The sequence below is a fragment of the Phoenix dactylifera genome, chromosome 7 (genome assembly GCF_051530095.1).
Source record: "Phoenix dactylifera cultivar Ajwa chromosome 7, Ajwa_hap1_PhDact_Kaust_v1.1, whole genome shotgun sequence".
NCBI classification, from domain to species: domain Eukaryota; kingdom Viridiplantae; phylum Streptophyta; class Magnoliopsida; order Arecales; family Arecaceae; genus Phoenix; species Phoenix dactylifera.
This window is the reverse complement of record NC_143196.1, coordinates 3,507,809-3,527,966: the sequence shown is the minus strand read 5'-3', so window position 1 is coordinate 3,527,966 and position 20,158 is coordinate 3,507,809. Positions and strand designations below refer to the sequence as shown.

Genomic DNA, 20,158 nt, shown 5'->3' with positions numbered 1-20,158 from the left:
ACCGGATCTGTTCCAGATGTTAAAAATGTCAAGAACACAGGGTTGTATGAAACTTCAGGGACAATCTAAAGTCCATGCTCTCATCACATACTGTCAAGGAATGAATACCTTATGGCAGCGGACAAGTTGGACAGATAGTCGGTATGGTATTTGATCCTTTTGTCATCCTTCAGGGCATCCTTAGTGGAGATAAATGGGTTGTTTGGATCATCCATGCCTGCAAATCAATATAACAATTATAATGACCACTGACACCTCATAATAACATATTTTAACTTACAGCAAAACATGCTTACCATTTTCGGTGATAATAACTGGTGGGTTACCATATTTCTGCTTAATGTAGTTCATGAGGCTTCTGAATCCTTGTGGTACAATGTACAGCCATATGGAAGAAGCCTGCAAGCGCACCAAAATCATCGTTGTAAGACTTTAATTACAGTAGATGGAGTATGTGGAAGGGCAGGAAAAACATGCCTGTATGCTGAAGAAATATATAGATTGAACCCTGAAATGCAGAGCTTTGTCTTCTCGAAGTTTATTGACAGTCAAGTTTAAGGTGGATGGAAATGGTTTGTTGGATGTATCTATAACTTGTAGCACATTTTTTGGCAAATTAACTTACAGCACTTAAAGTTGACACAAGCATGCTACTTCTCTTAGCATGTTATGCCTGGGAGCAGTAGTTAAGGACTCCCCTATCAAAAGATGAGGGGCTGTCTCATCTAAAACAAGCATAAGCTGCAGAAACAGCTTAATATCAATTTTTTCAAAGGAGAAATGCATCTAATGACAAAACTGTGTTAAGAGTTTACTCTGCATAATTACATGACATGCATTTGATTTTACTGTAAGTTTAACATGATTCCTTTGACACTTGTAGTACTTGAGACCTATATAGTGTCACATACTGGACTAGATGGTATTCTGACCACTGGATGAAAGACCTGATTATGTCAAGGCATAGAAGACAGCAAATTTCATCATAATTTACAATTAAGTAATACCTTATCTCCTATTGGTTTCAAATTCTTGAAGGCTGCACGTAATCAAAAACAAAAAAGAAAAAGGTTAACAACAGATTGACATGATATTCAAATACACACAAAATTTAAATAGAACTAAACATAACTCCTTCAACTCTTCATCATCAATTTTGGCAAATTATATTAGTGGTTTTCAACTCATTCACACAGACAATTTCACTCTTGAAACCTTAACTAAGTCAATGGGGTCTGCATAATTGTTCGAGGTCCGATATCCTAGAAGTTTGAACACATCTTCTCAAAACTTGTTGCTCTGTAGGAATTGGTGCTATTTATTGGTCAAGACAACATTGGGCTCAAGACGAGCCTGTCGCGAACCTCAAGGCCAGATGGCGGCAAGGAAGATATCTATCTTATGAGATTTTCAGTCTTTGAAATAGAAGATAAATATTCAGTTATTCAGCTATAAAAATAAAATGAATAGCTAATGCACAGTAAACTCACGCAGAGTGATGGCACCAGAATCTGCGAGTGTATCATTGAGAATTATATTTATTAGATTAGTCGAATTGTGCTTGGCATAGTATGTGGTGTAGTGGTTTATGCCCACAAAATCCAAGGACCCCTTAATCAGAGCAGCCTCTGCAGTTGAAAACTTTGGCAACCTATTTCCAACTCTTGTCCTCATTGAACTTGGATAATCCCCAAAGAATAAGGGATCCATAAACCTGTTGTTTGATTGAAATAACAATGGTGTTAGTATATTTTCAGTATATTAATTCTCAAGATTTTATGTAGGTCATGAGACTTCTGATGTGCATGCTAAAATCCACAAAGTGAAGAGCAAGATCAGATTATAAGCTAGCTTCAACATAAGTTTTTTTTTTTTTTGATACAATACTGTCAATGAGTATATACATGCCAACAAATTAGTAGCATTATGAAAGCTACCACTCTGTTGGTCCAGTTTTTACCAGACCAAAGAAGAGAATTCCATTTATTTGATCCCATGCATACACATTGGTATAAAGAAATCAGAGAGAATTTTTACTTTCAGTAGTGGTAAATTTTGCAAGAAAAAGTTTTGCTTTATGGGCTGATTCTTTTGAAAAAAAAAAAGTAAAACTTAGAAAACTAGGCCAGAATCTGAAAATTCATAACATGAAAAAGTAAAGAGGATGTCTTTAAACCTCACCATCCAAATTGGAAATCTTGAGCTCTTTGTGTTGCATCGATGTCTTCACGTGAATTTGTCATGGGTATAAACCACATGACATCAAATGCTATCCCAATAATTCCATGTTGTGTTGCCTGCATATCGAGACCGAGTTCATAGAATGAGCGAAAGTTTTTTGGGAAATAAGATGGGGATACCACCACCAGGGTTTGGAACCTGGGGCTCCCGGGCGGAGAGGGGTGCCAACTAGCTAGGGCTGGTCGGCATGTCTTAAAATTACTCTTGCACTTGTACAAAGGAAAATTATGCAGGAAGAGCATATACGCCATATCATATGCATATATGCATATCCTTTAAATTAAATTGTGCAACTGCAATCATATCCACATGAGCATCCTTCAAAAACTAGTGCTTGTAAGCTATCTTTCAGATACAACCATGCATACAGCACTAGAAATATGCTTGTTTTCACATTCGCCCCAAGCTTCTAGTGGCATGCACAGCATTTATGGTCTTGAAATTAAGTTCTATGATATGCTAATTCACCTTGTATTTTGTCTTATAAATTTCTGCCACAGTAGCATGAGCTATGAGAACATTGTGGGCGACGACATATGGTTCGGTTGCTGAATTCCCAGCTCGACAAAACAGGCGTAGGAGAATGGAGCATCGTCCAGGGGCCTGAAGTCCAACATCATAACCTTGGATTGCAAATGTGTGAGGCTCGTTGAAAGTTATCCAGTATTTGACCCTGTCGCCGAACTCCCTGAAGCATGTCTCCACATAATTTGCATAGTCCTTGCTGCATATGATCAAGTTGATAATTATGTTCATGTTTTGCAGGAAATTTAGTCATCTTAATGAATATATGACAGTGAATCAGTCAGTTGAGAGTTATCTTCTCCCAACACCCACAGCTATCAAGATCTTTCCTTTCCATCTTTATGGCTAAAGCCTAAAGTGCTGTTTAATTACTTGTGGAACTAAAGCAGCCATTGTGGAAAGTTATATTTGTACTGAATCACCCAGATGGGGCTATTATGATGATCCTAACCATATCAGCAGTTGATTGTGTTGGATGAAAAGCATGTTGTGTGTAGTGAAGTGAATGGAAAAGCAAACAAATCTCTATAGCAAGCCAATCATAGCCAAAATGATGCTTTGCTACTACACAATTTATGTCAACCTAAGGTTCTTCCAGGATTAGACCATCTTTTGATCACCAATATATTGCTTGCTAGATGTAATAGTGCAGGATATCCTTTTAGGATATATGCCATGGATAACAAATTCTCATGAAGCAACAGAAAAAAAAAAAACCAAAGAGCATTACATAATTTGACGATCGAGCCATCCATTATATTTGTCATGCAATGCGAGTGGAAGATCCCAATGGTAAAGGGTCACATACGGTTCAATCCCTGCAAGTTCCACATATAATTTAGATATTAAAACAGCAACTGACTGCTTGCGGATGCAAGAATTTGGACAAATTCCATAGAATTGTTGATATCAATCTCCTGACTTACCTTTGGCTAGCAAGGCATTAATTAATTTATTGTAGTGGTCAATGCCCGCCTGATTGACTTCACCAGTACCATCTACATAAGCAATGAAAAAGAAGATCGATAAAAATGGGGATTTGTTTAAATGCCGATATAATTTTGAAAGCAAGAATCCTGCTAATTCTTTTAAAAGTTACTATGAAATAGATGGATTCAGCTGCTGAGAGACTAAGAAGCACCAATGCCTTGTCCAAACTTTTTGGGCTTGGTTTTGTTGATCCTTACTAACCACATCAAAGGCCAATAATTGATAAGTTAAAACATTCTTTTTAGAGGAAACCTTCCAAGTTTGCTTCCAAAAGGTGACATCCCACAATATTTCTCATGAAAAGAAATAAAAGAAAAATTCCAGCCATCATTCCTTAGGTCCTTAATTCTACTTGTTAGCCTTCTGCACAAATCCAAGCCAATCTCATTGCCCAGGACTCCCATGGGCTACTATCATTCAAGAACTAGACTTGATTTCTAGGATGGCTCTACTTACTACAAAACCATGCAGAGTTTCTTCTTTGGAGACTAACAAACAAGTACTCAATATATTCTATCATAGTCATGTTCTTATCAACAGAAGACTGCTGAGAATCTCTTCTAACTCCTGCTATCAGTTGTAGAACAAAAAATCTACACCCCTTGACTGTGGGAGATCACTACAATACACCTCGACAATGCTTCTCATCATCATACCAATTGGAGCAATGGTCAACTTGAATTAAATTGGTCATAGTCTACCATGCAGCATTCCAAATCTTGTATTCTGACTACCAATTTAATTGGTCATATGTCAAGCCTGGTCTCCTTTTCTTATTTTCATTGCTAACTTGAATCTAGAATGGAATTGCAAATCATGTTTATATAAAACTGAAGGGAGAAACTGAATAGGTCTGACCCCTATTCAGACCTATACCAATTACACTGGATCACTATTCGACATGGCGGTATGAAAGCCATTAAATTTTATTTTTTTAAAAAAAAATAAGTTTTTTGATCCAGGATTCAAATCCTCGGTATTGCTCTACAAACTATCTTTTTTTATGTCAACTTTTAGTTTTGTATTAGTTACTCAAACATTTCATAGAAATTCTTAAAATGGGCATAAAAAATGCTAGCCAATTAAGTGAATTCTTACTTGGAAAAATACGTGACCATGCAATGGAAAACCTATAAGCATCCATTCCCATATCCGACATAAGTTGTACATCTTCCTGCCATTACAAGCATGTCGATCCTTTGTATCATAAAATGGCATCTTTCGATAATATATTCAAGAATATTAGTGATACTTAAGCATTAAAAATTACCTCAAAACGATGGTATTGATCGACAGCAACATCAGCATTGCTGAAATCAATCACCTTACCTACACAAACCAAATTAATTATCATTACATCTTTCCTTATAATTAATCACTGCTGTCTAGCTTAATTCTGCCACAATATTAAAGATTTCTGCTGCAACAAATTTAAAATTTCAAATTACCAAAAGAATGGGCAAAGTTATCCCAAACAGTGGGTCCTCTTCCATCCTCCTTCACTGCTCCCTCATACTGAAGAAAGACAAAAAAAAGAAAAGGGAAGGCTATAAAGCATGAAAAGATCAATTACAAGAATATTAGTCATTTTTGTTATAAAAAAAAAGGAATAATTTTCATTTAATTGTAAAGCTTAAATGGCAGGTTGGCATCTATACTGGTCATGGGGCCATGAGATGGACGGCTCTGATCTAGCCTACTACAAGATGATCTTTCTCTTGATGACATATTGACATTAAGAATGGGTCTATTTCTAAGCAAAAAAAAAAAAAAAAGAATGGGTCTATTATTGTCTGAAATTACGGAAATATCCTGGAATCCAGGAGCCCCACGAACGGACATGTAGGAAAAAAACAGGACACGTGAACCCACCTCCTTTTGAGGAAGAAGAAGATCTACGAGACGGTTATTAAAAAAAAAAAATCCATTTTTGCTGCTACTCACCGACATATAATCCATTTTTATTAAGGAAAAAAATCTTTTGTTCTCTATACTCTTGATGAAGGCTTGAAACAGGAGGTTTTTTTTTTAATCTGTGTGAAAAAACACCCATACTGTGAGTGTGTGGAGAGTAATTCTTATGATAACATCTTAATAATTTTGAATCAAATTCGTTTCTCTTGAGTCTATCTATTCTTTTTTACACAATTATTCGTAAGAAAATGCACTTCAACTTCCCATCTTTCGAACAAAAAAACTGGAAGAAGAAAAAAAAAATCCTCGAGTGGAATTTATCTTTCAAATAATTATCAAAAATAAGGTATAAGCAGCGCATAAGGACTCAAGAAAGAAATAGAATTGTACCCATTAAGGCAAATAAAAATGGCACCTGGTTCTAAGTATAGGATGAACTGAAAAGTATAGAAAGATCCATATATTCCATCAAGCTCTCAAGTTCTTTTCGAAGAGCTTTCATATTTAGTAAGTATAAATTTTTAAAGGAGGAGAAAGAAATGCCAACCTGATAAGAAGAAGAAGCTGTTCCAAAGGCAAATCCCTTCGGAAAACTCTCCCTACTTAGTTCTCCATTATCTGATAAACACCTCTTTATCAAAAACACAACCAAAAGTATAGCCAGGAGATCCCTTTTGAACAACATTATTTTCTCCAAAGTTTTGGAGGAGGGGGGAGGCAGAGAGAGAGAGAGAGAGAGAGAGAGAGAGAGAGAGGCTTGGATTGGAGAAGATTTCAGTATTCACAATAGCATTTATAGAGAGTGACATTGGCCGGCAGTAGGTCGAAACTGTGATGCACCAAACCTATCCCATGACATAGGCACACAATCTCTAAGATAAAATGCTAAAATGTGCAAGACCTCTAAATTCATTACAACCTAAAGATAACTGGACAATATAAATTCCATTCATAACACGATAAAATAACTAATCATAGGCAAGTAATAAAAGTTATCTAATTATAAATTTAAATTATTTGACTAGTATCAGTATCATACTTTCATACTATCCAAGGTTTTAAATTTCATGGAACGAGACGCTCTGATGTCCTATTCCATCTCGACAATAGTCGCGATCATGTATCCCAATAGATATCCCTCATCTATTTCCCCTTTTTCTTTCTTTTTATTCTTTCTTTCCTCCCTTCCTTCCTTTCTTTCATTTTTTTTATACCTTCATTTTTTTTTCTTTATTTTTTCTTTCTTATTCTTGTTGCTTTCTTTATTTTTTTCCCTTTTTCTTCTTCTTTATCTTTCCTTCCTCTCTTTTTTTTTCTCCTCCCTTCATTTCATTATTTTTTTTTCACTATTTCCTTCTCCTTATCTTTCATTACTTTCTTTTTTTCCATTTCTTCTTTTCTTCTTATATGGATGGGTTTCGAAGTTCCAACCCTATTACAACCCATTTTCTCAAAGAAACGAAATAGGATAGCTGGGACGCATTCTATCCCATCAAGATTTAACACCTTAGTTCTATCCATTCATTCTCTCATTAGAATTCCAAACCACAGCCAAACATTAAGTAGTATCCTTCGACTCTAAAATAAAAAGGCAAGAAGTGGTGCAAATTTTACAGCACAATAAAAATTCCTATACACTCACCCAAATATAATAGTAATATAAATTTAAAAATAACAAATAATTATTACCGATATAAATACAATATCTGGTACCCAATATCCAGTGTTAATAACATAATAACAAAAGATATTATTCGGTATCAGATGTTGTATTTATATCGGTAATAATTATTTATTATTTTTAAATTTATAATATTATTATTATACTAGTGTGAGTCTATAAGGATTTTTGGTGGATTGCAAAGCTCATACCACTCCTTAGCCTTTTCTTTTAAGGTCTCATGATGCTTAGTGCTTGACTAAGATTTGAAATCTTAGTAAAAGAATGAAAAAAATAAAACAATACTGGTACCGATCAAATATTTAAATTTGTAATCGAACAACTTTTATTACTTGTGAATAATAGATTATTTTAGTTTATTATGAATGAGGTTTATATTACTCAATTATCTTGAGATCGTAATGAAATCATATATATATATTAAAATTTTATCTTAGAAATCATGCAGCTGACCCGAACGATCGATTGGGAGAGTGATAGAAACCATAGCAGTTTGTTGTGAGGGACAAAGGTGTGAGTTGGGTTTTGGTGCATGGATGAGAGGACTGAAGTGTGAAGCGAAGGAACGAATTGCCTGGTCTTCTCTTCGCACTTATTCGCCCATAAAGGTCAAAGTAGATGGCCCCATCAATTCGTTGTCTCGTGGGACCCCAGTAATTAGGAGACAACCATATTTTTTTTTTCCACATATGGCAGCTGTATGGTCTCATTCGGCTCATGGGGAATAAATGGGTTCTCCATCAGTTATCTTAGGCCATACCCTCCATTTTGGGATATTTAATATGACCATGTACCGTATGTGTCACACCCCGGATTCGAGTCCGTGACACGGCCGTGCTATTGCCGACTATCGCCCACAGTAGCACGCAGCCTCATACAGGGGTAGCAGGTAGCCAAAAGGATTCATCCTTATATATATATTAAAAGTTTTGCAGTACAACCTTCAACTGGTTGGAACCAAAAATACAGAACTTCTATACTATTCAAATATACAAAAGTATATAAGCTTCTTCCAAAAATACGAAGCTCTGTAACAAAATAAAAACATATCTGATGGCGATCACTGATGAGGATCTGAAAGAAACGAAACATAAACAGATGTGAGCTACACGGCTCAGTAAGTAATCCTGCATAATCCTATCGGATCAACCAGTATGCTAAACATGTAAATCAGGGTTTGAGAAGCTGACATGCACGTTTATCTAATGATCATCATGGCATAACATGTAAGCAATTTTAAACAAAGCAGTAGTGCAAATCACAAAAATTTTCATAATATATGCATATGAAACCGTGCCCCCGGCATGCCGTGGTCCTTTTTCTCTCGGATGCTACTGCGAAGTCAGACTCGACCACTGGCGGGGCCAGCTCAGTTACTATTCAGCCACTGGCGGGGCAGGCTCAGTTACTATTCAGCCACTGGCGGGGCAAGCTCAGTTACTATTCAGCCACTGGCGGGGCAGGCCCAATTCCAACTCAGCCACTGGCGGGGCAGGCTCAGTTACTATTCAGCCACTGGCGGGGCAGCTCAGTTACTATTCAGCCACTGGCGGGGCAGCTCAGTTACTATTCAGCCACTGGCAGCTCAGTCATTCTCAGTAGCATCTTTGAGCCCATTATAGTGCCTCTTGGCTAGATAGTATTTCATTATACTAACTTGCATGCATGATTAAAATATCAGCATCCTCATGTTGCATACATAGCCATAGCTTCTGGGATCATGCAAGTTACTTATGCATTGTAACATATCATGCATGAAACATATATACTTAAAATAAATGCTTAGGAAAACATTAATAACATGACATGATCCATAACAGGATTAGGACAGGTTACTTACCTCAATTCGCTTTCCAAATTTCTCAAGTCCAGGTGACAAATCCTTAATCACCTAAAACAACACCATAGGGATCACATTATTCCCCATTTATTTATTATAAAATTTCTTAGTTCATCATACTATGAACTTACTTGCTTGGATCCCATCCAAGGATCTAGCCCAAGTCCAATTTACCCAATTTAGAGCCTTTGGGGCTCGATTTTTTTAAACTTAGCCTAGTCTAATTGGGCTTGGGTTAGTCAAATTTGGCTAACCCATTTCATTTTTTTTTTTTTGTTTTTTTTTTTTCCTCCTCCTTTCTTTCTCTTTTCTTTTTCTTCTTTTCTTCTCCTTCCCGAAGCTTCTCTTTTCTTTTTCTTCTTTTCTTCTCCTTCCCGAAGCTTCTCCCGACTCCTTTCTTCCTTCCGCCGCGAAGAGAGGAGGGTGAGCTCGGGAGGGGTTGAGCCACGGACGGCCGGCTCCCGCGACCGGCTCTCGCGGCCGTCACCCGCGACCGAAGCCCGCGACGCCCTCAACCGCGCTCGCGGCCGACGCTCGACGCCCGCATCCCCGGCCGGCCTGCGGCCGAGGCTCGTGCCGGCGACGCTCGCAGCCGAAGCCGGTGGCCGCCGCACGTGACAATAAACCGATGAGTCCCTGTTCCCTCTCTCTTTTTTTTTTTTTTGTGTGTGTGTGGGAGCCGCGCCGCCACCTCTTCGCCGGTGGAGAGGCGGGGGCTCGGCGGAGGCTGGCGGCCTCGGGGCCGCGCCGGTCGCCGGTACGGCCAGACCCGGCGACCCCTTGGCTGCCCCTCTGCCCGAGGGCGGCCCTAGCCGGGGTCGGTCATCCGCAGGCCGAGTCCGGTTGGGCTCGACCCGGGTGGCGTTGGGCTCGGGTTCGGGCCGTTCTCAGGCCGGCCCGCGGCCTGTAGGTCCGGCCTGCAGTCCTCCTCCTGTCTCTCTCTCCCGTGCCGGTCTCCTCCTCACTGTGCCGGTCTCCTCCCCTCTGTTTCATCAGTGAACAGAGGGGAGAATACCCCACAGAGGGGTACCTCCACCCTGTCCTTGCCCAGAGATCTACTTACAGAGCCTTACCTTTTCTTGTGGTCGGTTGAAGCTGTGGGGTATCACTTCGGTTCACAGTCCCTCCTTCCTCTCCTGGGGCTGCGGGTACCTTCTACCTCCAGCTCCTGGGACTAGCTTCCTGGTACAGCAATTCCAGGGGGTTAGAGGTTAGGGAGGGTAGATGCAAGGTTCCGGGGGGTTTGCAGGCTTTGGGCTATAAAAGCTTGGCTTAGGATTTGACCCCAAGGAGAGGTGGCATTCTCTCCTTCCTCAGTGCTTCGGGAGCCACCACCTGCCCCTCCCTTCAGGCCAGCTCAGGGTTCAGCTGCCGAGGAGGAGGAGGAGGTGGCGGGCTCTGGTTGTGCATGCTTGTGGGGGTCTCTTCTTTGGCCACCTGGTGGTCCTGTCTTTTCAGCCATCGGGGAAGATGGCATTCTGGTTTTTCCCTGGGCCTGCAAGGCTGTTAACCCCTCACCCTGGCCCAATCCCTTCAACTGGGCCCTACAGTATTGGGCCCGGTCTGTATTGGGCCCGGACATTACATCCTTCCCCCCTTAAATAAATTTCGTCCTCAAAATTAAGCATACCTTGGTTCTTGAAGAGCTGAGGGTAGCATTGTCGCATCTCTTCCTCCAATTTCCAGGTAGCTTCCCTTTCAGTGTGGTTGGTCCACTGGACTTTAACATAGGGAATGGTGCGCCTTCGGAGGATTTGCTCTTTTCTGTCTATGATGCGCAGGGGAGCCTCCTCATAGGTTAAATCTTCATTTAATTGCAGAGGCTCATGTGGCACCACATGGCTGGGATCCGGAACATACCTCCGTAACAAGGAGACGTGGAAGACGTTGTGTACGCCTGATAGCTCCGGGGGTAGGGCCAATTTGTAGGCAACCTTGCCTATCCTGGCAAGAATCTCGAATGGGCCGATGTAGCGAGGACTTAGCTTGCCGTGTCTTCCGAATCGGGTAATGCCCTTCGATGGAGAAATTTTCAGGAAGACAAAGTTCCCCTCCAAAAATTCCAAAGCCCTTCTTCCTCTGTCAGCCCATCTTTTCTGTCTATCCTGAGCAGCCTGAAGCCTTTGCTTAATCAGTAGTACCTTGTCCCTGGTGTGCTGGACCAATTCGGGGCCTAGCATTTTCCGCTCCCCGACTTCATCCCAGTGTAAGGGGGATCGGCATTTTCTCCCATAGAGGGCTTCGTATGGGGCCATCTGGATACTGGAATGGTAACTATTGTTATAAGCAAATTCCACCAGTGGTATATGACTGTCCCAATTTCCACCTAGGTCCACAGTGCAAGCCCTCAACATGTCTTCCAGAGTTTGGATTGTCCGCTCTGACTGGCCGTCGGTCTGGGGGTGGTATGCTGTACTGAGCCTCAGTCCGGTACCCATGGCCTTCTGAAAGCTTCCCCAGAATCTGGACACGAATCGGGGGTCACGATCAGAAATGATACTCACTGGTACTCCGTGCAGGCGTACAATCTCGTCGATGTATAATTGGGCCAGCTTGTCTAGAGGAGTACCAATTCTGAATGGTAGAAAGTGGGCCGATTTTGTGAGACGGTCAACTATCACCCATACCGCATCATTCTTCCTTATTGTTCTAGGAAGTCCTGTAACAAAATCCATCGTGATGTGCTCCCACTTCCATTCAGGAATTTCTATTGGTTCCAGCAACCCTGCCGGCCTCTGGTGCTCTGCTTTTACCAGCTGACAGGTCAAACATCGGGCCACAAACTCAGCTATCTCTCTCTTCATCCCCTTCCACCAGTAATGTTCCCGAAGGTCCCGGTACATCTTAGTACTGCCTGGGTGAATAGAGAAACGGGATTGGTGGGCCTCTTCCATGATTTCCCTTCTTAGGTCAACATTTGCCGGTACACACAGTCGGTGGCCAAACCTTAGGGTGCCATCGGGGTGCATTTGGAGCTCGGGTCGCAACCCTTTCTCCACTTCCTCCTTGAGCTGGCAGATGGGCTCATCAGACTGCTGGGCAACCTTTATTCTGTCGATCAAGGTTGGTTGTATACTCAGGGCGGCCAGCAAACTTCTTGTAGTTCGGGTAACCACCTCAACCTGCAGTTTCTCGAGATCCTTCTGAATCTGTGGTTGAGTGGTGAGTAATGCGGCGGAGCTCATTACTGACTTTCTGCTTAGGGCATCAGCCACCACATTGGCCTTTCCTGGGTGGTACTTAATACTCAGGTCATAATCCTTCAGGAGTTCTAACCACCTTCTTTGCCTCATATTCAATTCCTTCTGGGTGAATATATACTTTAGGCTCTTGTGGTCAGTGTACACTTCACAGTGTTCGCCATACAAATAATGTCTCCAAAGTTTCAAGGCGAACACTACTGCGGCCAACTCCAGGTCATGTGTCGGGTAGTTCTGTTCATAGGGTTTCAGCTGTCTCGAGGCATAGGCTACCACCTTGCCATCTTGCATCAGCACACAGCCTAGCCCGTTCTTGGAAGCATCACTGTAGATGGTAAATTCTCCAGTTAAGGACGGCAATGTTAAAATTGGGGCAGAAATTAACCTTTGTTTAAGCTCCTAGAAGCTCCTCTCACACTTGCCGTCCCAGATAAACTTGGCCCGTTTCTTAGTCAACTGGGTCAAGGGGGTAGCTATTTTGGAGAACCCTTCCACAAATCGCCGGTAATACCCGGCTAATCCCAAAAAGCTTCTTATTTCCTTGGCATTGGTAGGACGAGGCCAATCCACCACCGCTTCTATCTTCTTGGGGTCCACTGACACTCCTTCCTTGGAGATTATATGGCCGAGAAACGCCACACTGTCCAGCCAGAACTCATATTTGTTCAGCTTGGCATACAGCCTTTTCTCTCGAAGGATTTGTAGCACCACCCTCAAATGGTCCTCATGTTCCTTCCGGCTCTTTGAGTATATCAAAATGTCATCGATGAAAACTATCACGAACTGATCCAAATATAGTTTAAAGACTCTGTTCATTAAGTCCATAAATGCAGCCGGGGCATTGGTCAATCCAAAAGGCATAACCAGAAATTCATAATGCCCATACCTGGTTCGAAATGCAGTTTTTGGCACATCCTCAGATTTGATCTTTAGCTGATGGTAACCCGACCTCAAATCTATCTTGGAGAAGACTTGGGCGCCTTGCAGCTGATCAAACAGGTCATCGATCCGGGGTAGGGGATATTTGTTCTTTATGGTTATCTTGTTCAATTCCCGGTAATCGATGCATAGCCGCATACTCCCATCTTTCTTTTTCACAAACAGGACAGGAGCTCCCCATGGCGACGCACTGGGCTGAATGAACTTTTTATCTAGGAGTTCTTGTAGTTGTACCTTCAATTTTCTTAACTCAGCAGGGGCCATCCGATAAGGAGCCTTGGAGACTGGCCCCTCTCCTGGTGCGAGGTCGATAGTGAATTCGATCTCTCGATCTGGGGGTAATCCTGATAGTTCCTCCGGGAAGACATCCGGATATTCTCTGACTACTGGAATATCTTCCAGTTTGGTCTCTTTCTGGGTATCCACTACACAGGCCAGATAGGCCATACACCCTTTTCTCAAAGCCTTTCCAGCTTTCAAGGCAGAAATAAAGTGTAGTGTAGGAGCATCTTGAAGGGGTATATCGCCCTGAAAGAAAAATTCTTGTTCCCCAGGTATCCGAAATACCACCCTCTTGTGGTAACAATCAATGTGGGCGTGATACTGTGACATCCAGTCCATGCCCAAGATAATATCAAAGTCTTGCATGTCAAGTTGTAAAAGATTTGTCTCTAATTCTTTTTTCCCCTATCTGAATTATGCAATCTCTATATTTAATGTCAACAATTACGGTTTTCTGAAGGGGTGTAGCAACATGCCATGGTTCCACTAATTTCTCAGATGTGCTATGTAGTTGTCTGGAAAAGCTAACTGACACGAAAGAATGCGTAGAACCAGAATCAAATAGAATGAGGGCAGGAACCGAGTTGACCAGAAGTGTACCTGTCACCACCTGATCGCTAGCACTGGCATCCTGTCGAGTCAGTGCGAAAACTCGAGGGTTACCCCTCGATCTCTGGTCCTCTGGCGCAGTTTGTCTAGGCTCATCCTTCCTTCGGCTCGGGCAGTCGCGGGCGATGTGTCCTATCTGCCCGCAAGAGAAACAAGCTCCGGTCTTCATTAAGCAGGGTCCGCCATGGTTCCTACCGCAGGTGGGGCAGCTTCTGTTCTGTTTCTTCTTGGGCTCCGACCCCTTGCTGCCCCCGGATCCACTACTCTGAGCTCCCGACGATCGGGTCCTCTTCATGTCTTCTCTCTCCCTCCCGGACCGTATCAGGTCAGCCTCAACCTTCAAGGCTCGGTCCAGTACATCCTTGTAGCTTGAGAACAGATGAGAGGATATTCGGGATCGAATCCCGTACCTCAATCCCTGTTCAAACCGATTCACCTTACTTCTCTCCTCCTCCATGAACTGGGGGCAAAATCGTCCCAGCTCGTTGAATTTATTGGCATACTCCAGAACAGACATCCGGTCGGTCTGGGTCAGCGCCAAGAATTCATTCTGCTTAGACTGGTTGACTGAATCCGGAAAATATTGGTTGTAAAACAACCTCTTGAAGTCCCTCCATGTAAGTCCGTCAACGGCATAAGCCGTCTCCATGGCCGTCCACCAGTATTCGGCGTTTCCTGTCAGCATAGAGGTCGCCAGCCGGACCTTCACCTCATCGGGGAAAAGAAGAGCTCGGAACATCTTCTCTATTTCCCGGATCCATGCTTCTGCTGCCATAGGGTCAGGCCCACCCTCAAAGGTCGGAGGGTTTAGTCGGCGAAACCTCTCATAGCAGGTGCCTGCCGGTGGCATAGCGGCCAGCTGCATCATCTGCTGCTGTTGCAGCACTTGTGCCATAAGCTGGTACACTCCGGCTAGGCCTGCCTGACCTGCTGCAGATCGTGGAGTATCTGGGGGAACCGACTGCTCACTAGGCTCCGGGGAGGGTGGTCTCCGGTCGTCGTCCATATCTTCCTAATGATCGCCTAACAGTCAAAAATTTTTAAAGTGAGGTTATGATAAACTAGCATATTATAACATTTTCTATGACGGTGGCATTCTTAACTACCCCTTTCCTTAGGCATTTTATGGTTATCCTATTGTTTAACCTAAGGCTCTGATACCACTAGATGTCACACCCCGGATCCGAGTCCGTGACACGGCCGTGCTATTGCCGACTATCGCCCACAGTAGCACGCAGCCTCATACAGGGGTAGCAGGTAGCCAAAAGGATTCATCCTTATATATATATTAAAAGTTTTGCAGTACAACCTTCAACTGGTTGGAACCAAAAATACAGAACTTCTATACTATTCAAATATACAAAAGTATATAAGCTTCTTCCAAAAATACGAAGCTCTGTAACAAAATAAAAACATATCTGATGGCGATCACTGATGAGGATCTGAAAGAAACGAAACATAAACAGATGTGAGCTACACGGCTCAGTAAGTAATCCTGCATAATCCTATCGGATCAACCAGTATGCTAAACATGTAAATCAGGGTTTGAGAAGCTGACATGCACGTTTATCTAATGATCATCATGGCATAACATGTAAGCAATTTTAAACAAAGCAGTAGTGCAAATCACAAAAATTTTCATAATATATGCATATGAAACCGTGCCCCCGACATGCCGTGGTCCTTTTTCTCTCGGATGCTACTGCGAAGTCAGACTCGACCACTGGCGGGGCCAGCTCAGTTACTATTCAGCCACTGGCGGGGCAGGCTCAGTTACTATTCAGCCACTGGCGGGGCAAGCTCAGTTACTATTCAGCCACTGGCGGGGCAGGCCCAATTCCAACTCAGCCACTGGCGGGGCAGGCTCAGTTACTATTCAGCCACTGGCGGGGCAGCTCAGTTACTATTCAGCCACTGGCGGGGCAGCTCAGTTACTATTCAGCCACTGGCAGCTCAGTCATTCTCAGTAGCATCTTTGAGCCCATTATAGTGCCTCTTGGCTAGATAGTATTTCATTATACTAACTTGCATGCATGATTAAAATATCAGCATCCTCATGTTGCATACATAGCCATAGCTTCTGGGATCATGCAAGTTACTTATGCATTGTAACATATCATGCATGAAACATATATACTTAAAATAAATGCTTAGGAAAACATTAATAACATGACATGATCCATAACAGGATTAGGACAGGTTACTTACCTCAATTCGCTTTCCAAATTTCTCAAGTCCAGGTGACAAATCCTTAATCACCTAAAACAACACCATAGGGATCACATTATTCCCCATTTATTTATTATAAAATTTCTTAGTTCATCATACTATGAACTTACTTGCTTGGATCCCATCCAAGGATCTAGCCCAAGTCCAATTTACCCAATTTAGAGCCTTTGGGGCTCGATTTTTTTAAACTTAGCCTAGTCTAATTGGGCTTGGGTTAGTCAAATTTGGCTAACCCATTTCATTTTTTTTTTTTTTGTTTTTTTTTTCCTCCTCCTTTCTTTCTCTTTTCTTTTTCTTCTTTTCTTCTCCTTCCCGAAGCTTCTCTTTTCTTTTTCTTCTTTTCTTCTCCTTCCCGAAGCTTCTCCCGACTCCTTTCTTCCTTCCGCCGCGAAGAGAGGAGGGTGAGCTCGGGAGGGGTTGAGCCACGGACGGCCGGCTCCCGCGACCGGCTCTCGCGGCCGTCACCCGCGACCGAAGCCCGCGACGCCCTCAACCGCGCTCGCGGCCGACGCTCGACGCCCGCATCCCCGGCCGGCCTGCGGCCGAGGCTCGTGCCGGCGACGCTCGCAGCCGAAGCCGGTGGCCGCCGCACGTGACAATAAACCGATGAGTCCCTGTTCCCTCTCTCTTTTTTTTTTTGTGTGTGTGTGGGAGCCGCGCCGCCACCTCTTCGCCGGTGGAGAGGCGGGGGCTCGGCGGAGGCTGGCGGCCTCGGGGCCGCGCCGGTCGCCGGTACGGCCAGACCCGGCGACCCCTTGGCTGCCCCTCTGCCCGAGGGCGGCCCTAGCCGGGGTCGGTCATCCGCAGGCCGAGTCCGGTTGGGCTCGGCCCGGGTGGCGTTGGGCTCGGGTTCGGGCCGTTCTCAGGCCGGCCCGCGGCCTGTAGGTCCGGCCTGCAGTCCTCCTCCTGTCTCTCTCTCCCGTGCCGGTCTCCTCCTCACTGTGCCGGTCTCCTCCCCTCTGTTTCATCAGTGAACAGAGGGGAGAATACCCCACAGAGGGGTACCTCCACCCTGTCCTTGCCCAGTGATCTACTTACAGAGCCTTACCTTTTCTTGTGGTCGGTTGAAGCTGTGGGGTATCACTTCGGTTCACAGTCCCTCCTTCCTCTCCTGGGGCTGCGGGTACCTTCTACCTCCAGCTCCTGGGACTAGCTTCCTGGTACAGCAATTCCAGGGGGTTAGAGGTTAGGGAGGGTAGATGCAAGGTTCCGGGGGGTTTGCAGGCTTTGGGCTATAAAAGCTTGGCTTAGGATTTGACCCCAAGGAGAGGTGGCATTCTCTCCTTCCTCAGTGCTTCGGGAGCCACCACCTGCCCCTCCCTTCAGGCCAGCTCAGGGTTCAGCTGCCGAGGAGGAGGAGGAGGTGGCGGGCTCTGGTTGTGCATGCTTGTGGGGGTCTCTTCTTTGGCCACCTGGTGGTCCTGTCTTTTCAGCCATCGGGGAAGATGGCATTCTGGTTTTTCCCTGGGCCTGCAAGGCTGTTAACCCCTCACCCTGGCCCAATCCCTTCAACTGGGCCCTACAGTATTGGGCCCGGTCTGTATTGGGCCCGAACATTACAGTATGGAATGCCATCAAGTATATACTTTACACCCATGACTCCTACATGCTGGGGTCCAGCTTCAATGAAACTCCTCACTGTTGCCATACAACAAAGTCTGTACGTGATATTATTATTTTGTTTCTATTTCCCATTTTTTATATAAGTATAATAGGTGGTGTGATGACTAAATGGTATGGTGGTAGCTTATTCCTACGATTTGGAATTCAACTCCTTCCTATGGAAGTCTGGGTGCAAGATCAAGGAGATGATGGAGCTATAGAAGGGGATGGAGCTTGAAAATTTCATTAGAACTTTTCAACTAAATAGAAATAATAGGATTCATAACCAAAATACGAGTGACATTGGCATTCTATTATGAAGATGGGTAGATGGCTTCTTGAGGCTACTTACATCTATCACTTGGCTTCTAAGGTTGCGGTGCTAACTGAACTTTTATATATCTAGTCGGTAAAGTTTAATTTTTTTGTGGAAATCATACTTAAAAAATGAAAAGAATATAGGAATATGGTGCAGTGGAATTTGGGTGAATTTCATGATCTAATATGGATGAATTCTAAATTGATAATATCTTTTAGTCATACAAGTTTTCTTGGACTTTTTCTCGTTGGATGGATCACAATCTTGTATCCTTTTAATTAAATTTACATATGAGATGTGCATGGTGAATAACCGATGGAGTAAGAAAATCAAATGGATAATTTTAATAAATAAAAAAATTATTTAGATATGATGCTTGAAATTAAGTTTTCTCGAATCATATATATTAGAAATCTCCTAACGGATAGCAATATTCTAAGAACTAGGCATTGCTAGATCAGAGATTGCACTTTTCTTTTACTAATTCCAAATGATTTGATGGATGTAACATGGTCATGGAGTTTATTGCTATAATTTGAAATCTATCTTCTTGCTATGGAAGTCCAGTGCCAGAGCAGGGAGATGATAGAGCTAAAGAAGGCAAAAGAGCTTGCAAGTCTCATTAACACTTGTCATCTAAATAAAAATAATAGGATTCATAATTGGAATATGACAGCATTCTACTATGAAGATGGTTGAATGGCTTTTTGAGGCTCCTCATATCTACAGCTTGCCTTTTAAGTTTGAGACACTAAGAATTGAACTTTTATATATCTAGTTCAGTAAGTTTATATTTTTTTTTGTGAAAATCATACTTCAAAATGAAAAGAATATAGGAACATGGTGCGATGGAATTTGGGTGAATTTCATGGATCTAATATGGACAAATTCTAAATAGATAACATCTTTTAGTCATGCAAATTTCCGTGGACTTTTTCTCGCTGGATAGATCATAACCATCCATCGTTTTAATTAAATTTATATATGAGATATGCATGCTGCATGGTATATATAAGAAATCTTCATGGTGATATTCTAAGAACTGGATTTTGCTAGGTTAGAGAGCATACTTTTCTTTTAACTACTGTTTCCAAACGATTTGATGGGTGTGACATAATCAAAAGATGGGAAGATCACCCACTCTTCATCTTCCCGTCTTTTGGGGGGAAAAAATAAAATCCTCAAGTGAAATTTATGTTTCAAATAATTATCAGAAATAATATGCGAGCACACATAAGCACTCAAGAAAGGAATGGAATTGCACCCACTAAGACAAATAAAAATGGCACCTGGTTCTAAGTATAGGGTGAACTGAAAAGAACAAAAGAACAGTATAGAAAGATCCATATATTCCATCAAGCTCTCACATTCTTTCCGAAGAGCTTTCATATCTAGTAAGTACAAATTTTTAAAGGAGGAGAAAGAGATGCCAACCTGATAAGAAGAAGAAGCTGTTCCAAAGACAAATCCCTTCCGAAAACTCCCCCTACTTAATCCTCCATTATCTGATAAACACCTCTTTATCAAAAACACAACCAAAAGTATAGCCAGGAGATGCCTTCTGAACAACATCATCTTCTCAGAGGAGAGAGAAAGAGAGAGAGAGAGAGAGAGAGAGAGAGAGAGAGAGAGAGTCTTGGATTAGAGTTCGATATCCACAATGACATTTATAGAGAGCGACAAAGGTGTGAGTTGGGGTGGAGTTTATGGTTGAGAAGATCTAAGTGTCAAGCGAATGGCCGAATTGGCCGTAGTTTTCTTGATTCTTTCCACACGCACTCGCCAGC

At 42.7% G+C, this 20,158-nt stretch overlaps 1 protein-coding gene across 2 annotated transcripts in view; it reads right to left on the bottom strand.

The window, feature by feature from the left end:
* The window catches only part of BGLU40 (beta glucosidase 40), a 21,492-nt gene extending 1,334 nt beyond the window's left edge, over window positions 1-20,158 (bottom strand). The window contains exons 1-12 of one of the 2 annotated variants that reach the window (XM_017843381.5): window positions 19,806-20,158; window positions 5,205-5,271; window positions 5,027-5,085; window positions 4,855-4,930; window positions 3,693-3,764; window positions 3,497-3,584; window positions 2,710-2,965; window positions 2,182-2,297; window positions 1,491-1,714; window positions 1,008-1,039; window positions 297-399; window positions 109-217 (exon numbers count right to left, since the gene is read on the bottom strand). In XM_017843381.5, the coding sequence (XP_017698870.4) occupies window positions 109-217; window positions 297-399; window positions 1,008-1,039; window positions 1,491-1,714; window positions 2,182-2,297; window positions 2,710-2,965; window positions 3,497-3,584; window positions 3,693-3,764; window positions 4,855-4,930; window positions 5,027-5,085; window positions 5,205-5,271; window positions 19,806-19,946 (1,343 nt within the window). In that variant the 5' untranslated portion in view covers window positions 19,947-20,158. Of the gene's footprint in view, window positions 1-108; window positions 218-296; window positions 400-1,007; window positions 1,040-1,490; window positions 1,715-2,181; window positions 2,298-2,709; window positions 2,966-3,496; window positions 3,585-3,692; window positions 3,765-4,854; window positions 4,931-5,026; window positions 5,086-5,204; window positions 5,272-6,217; window positions 6,606-19,805 lie in introns of those variants that run through there. The other variant, XM_008794502.6, reaches the window with a different exon arrangement.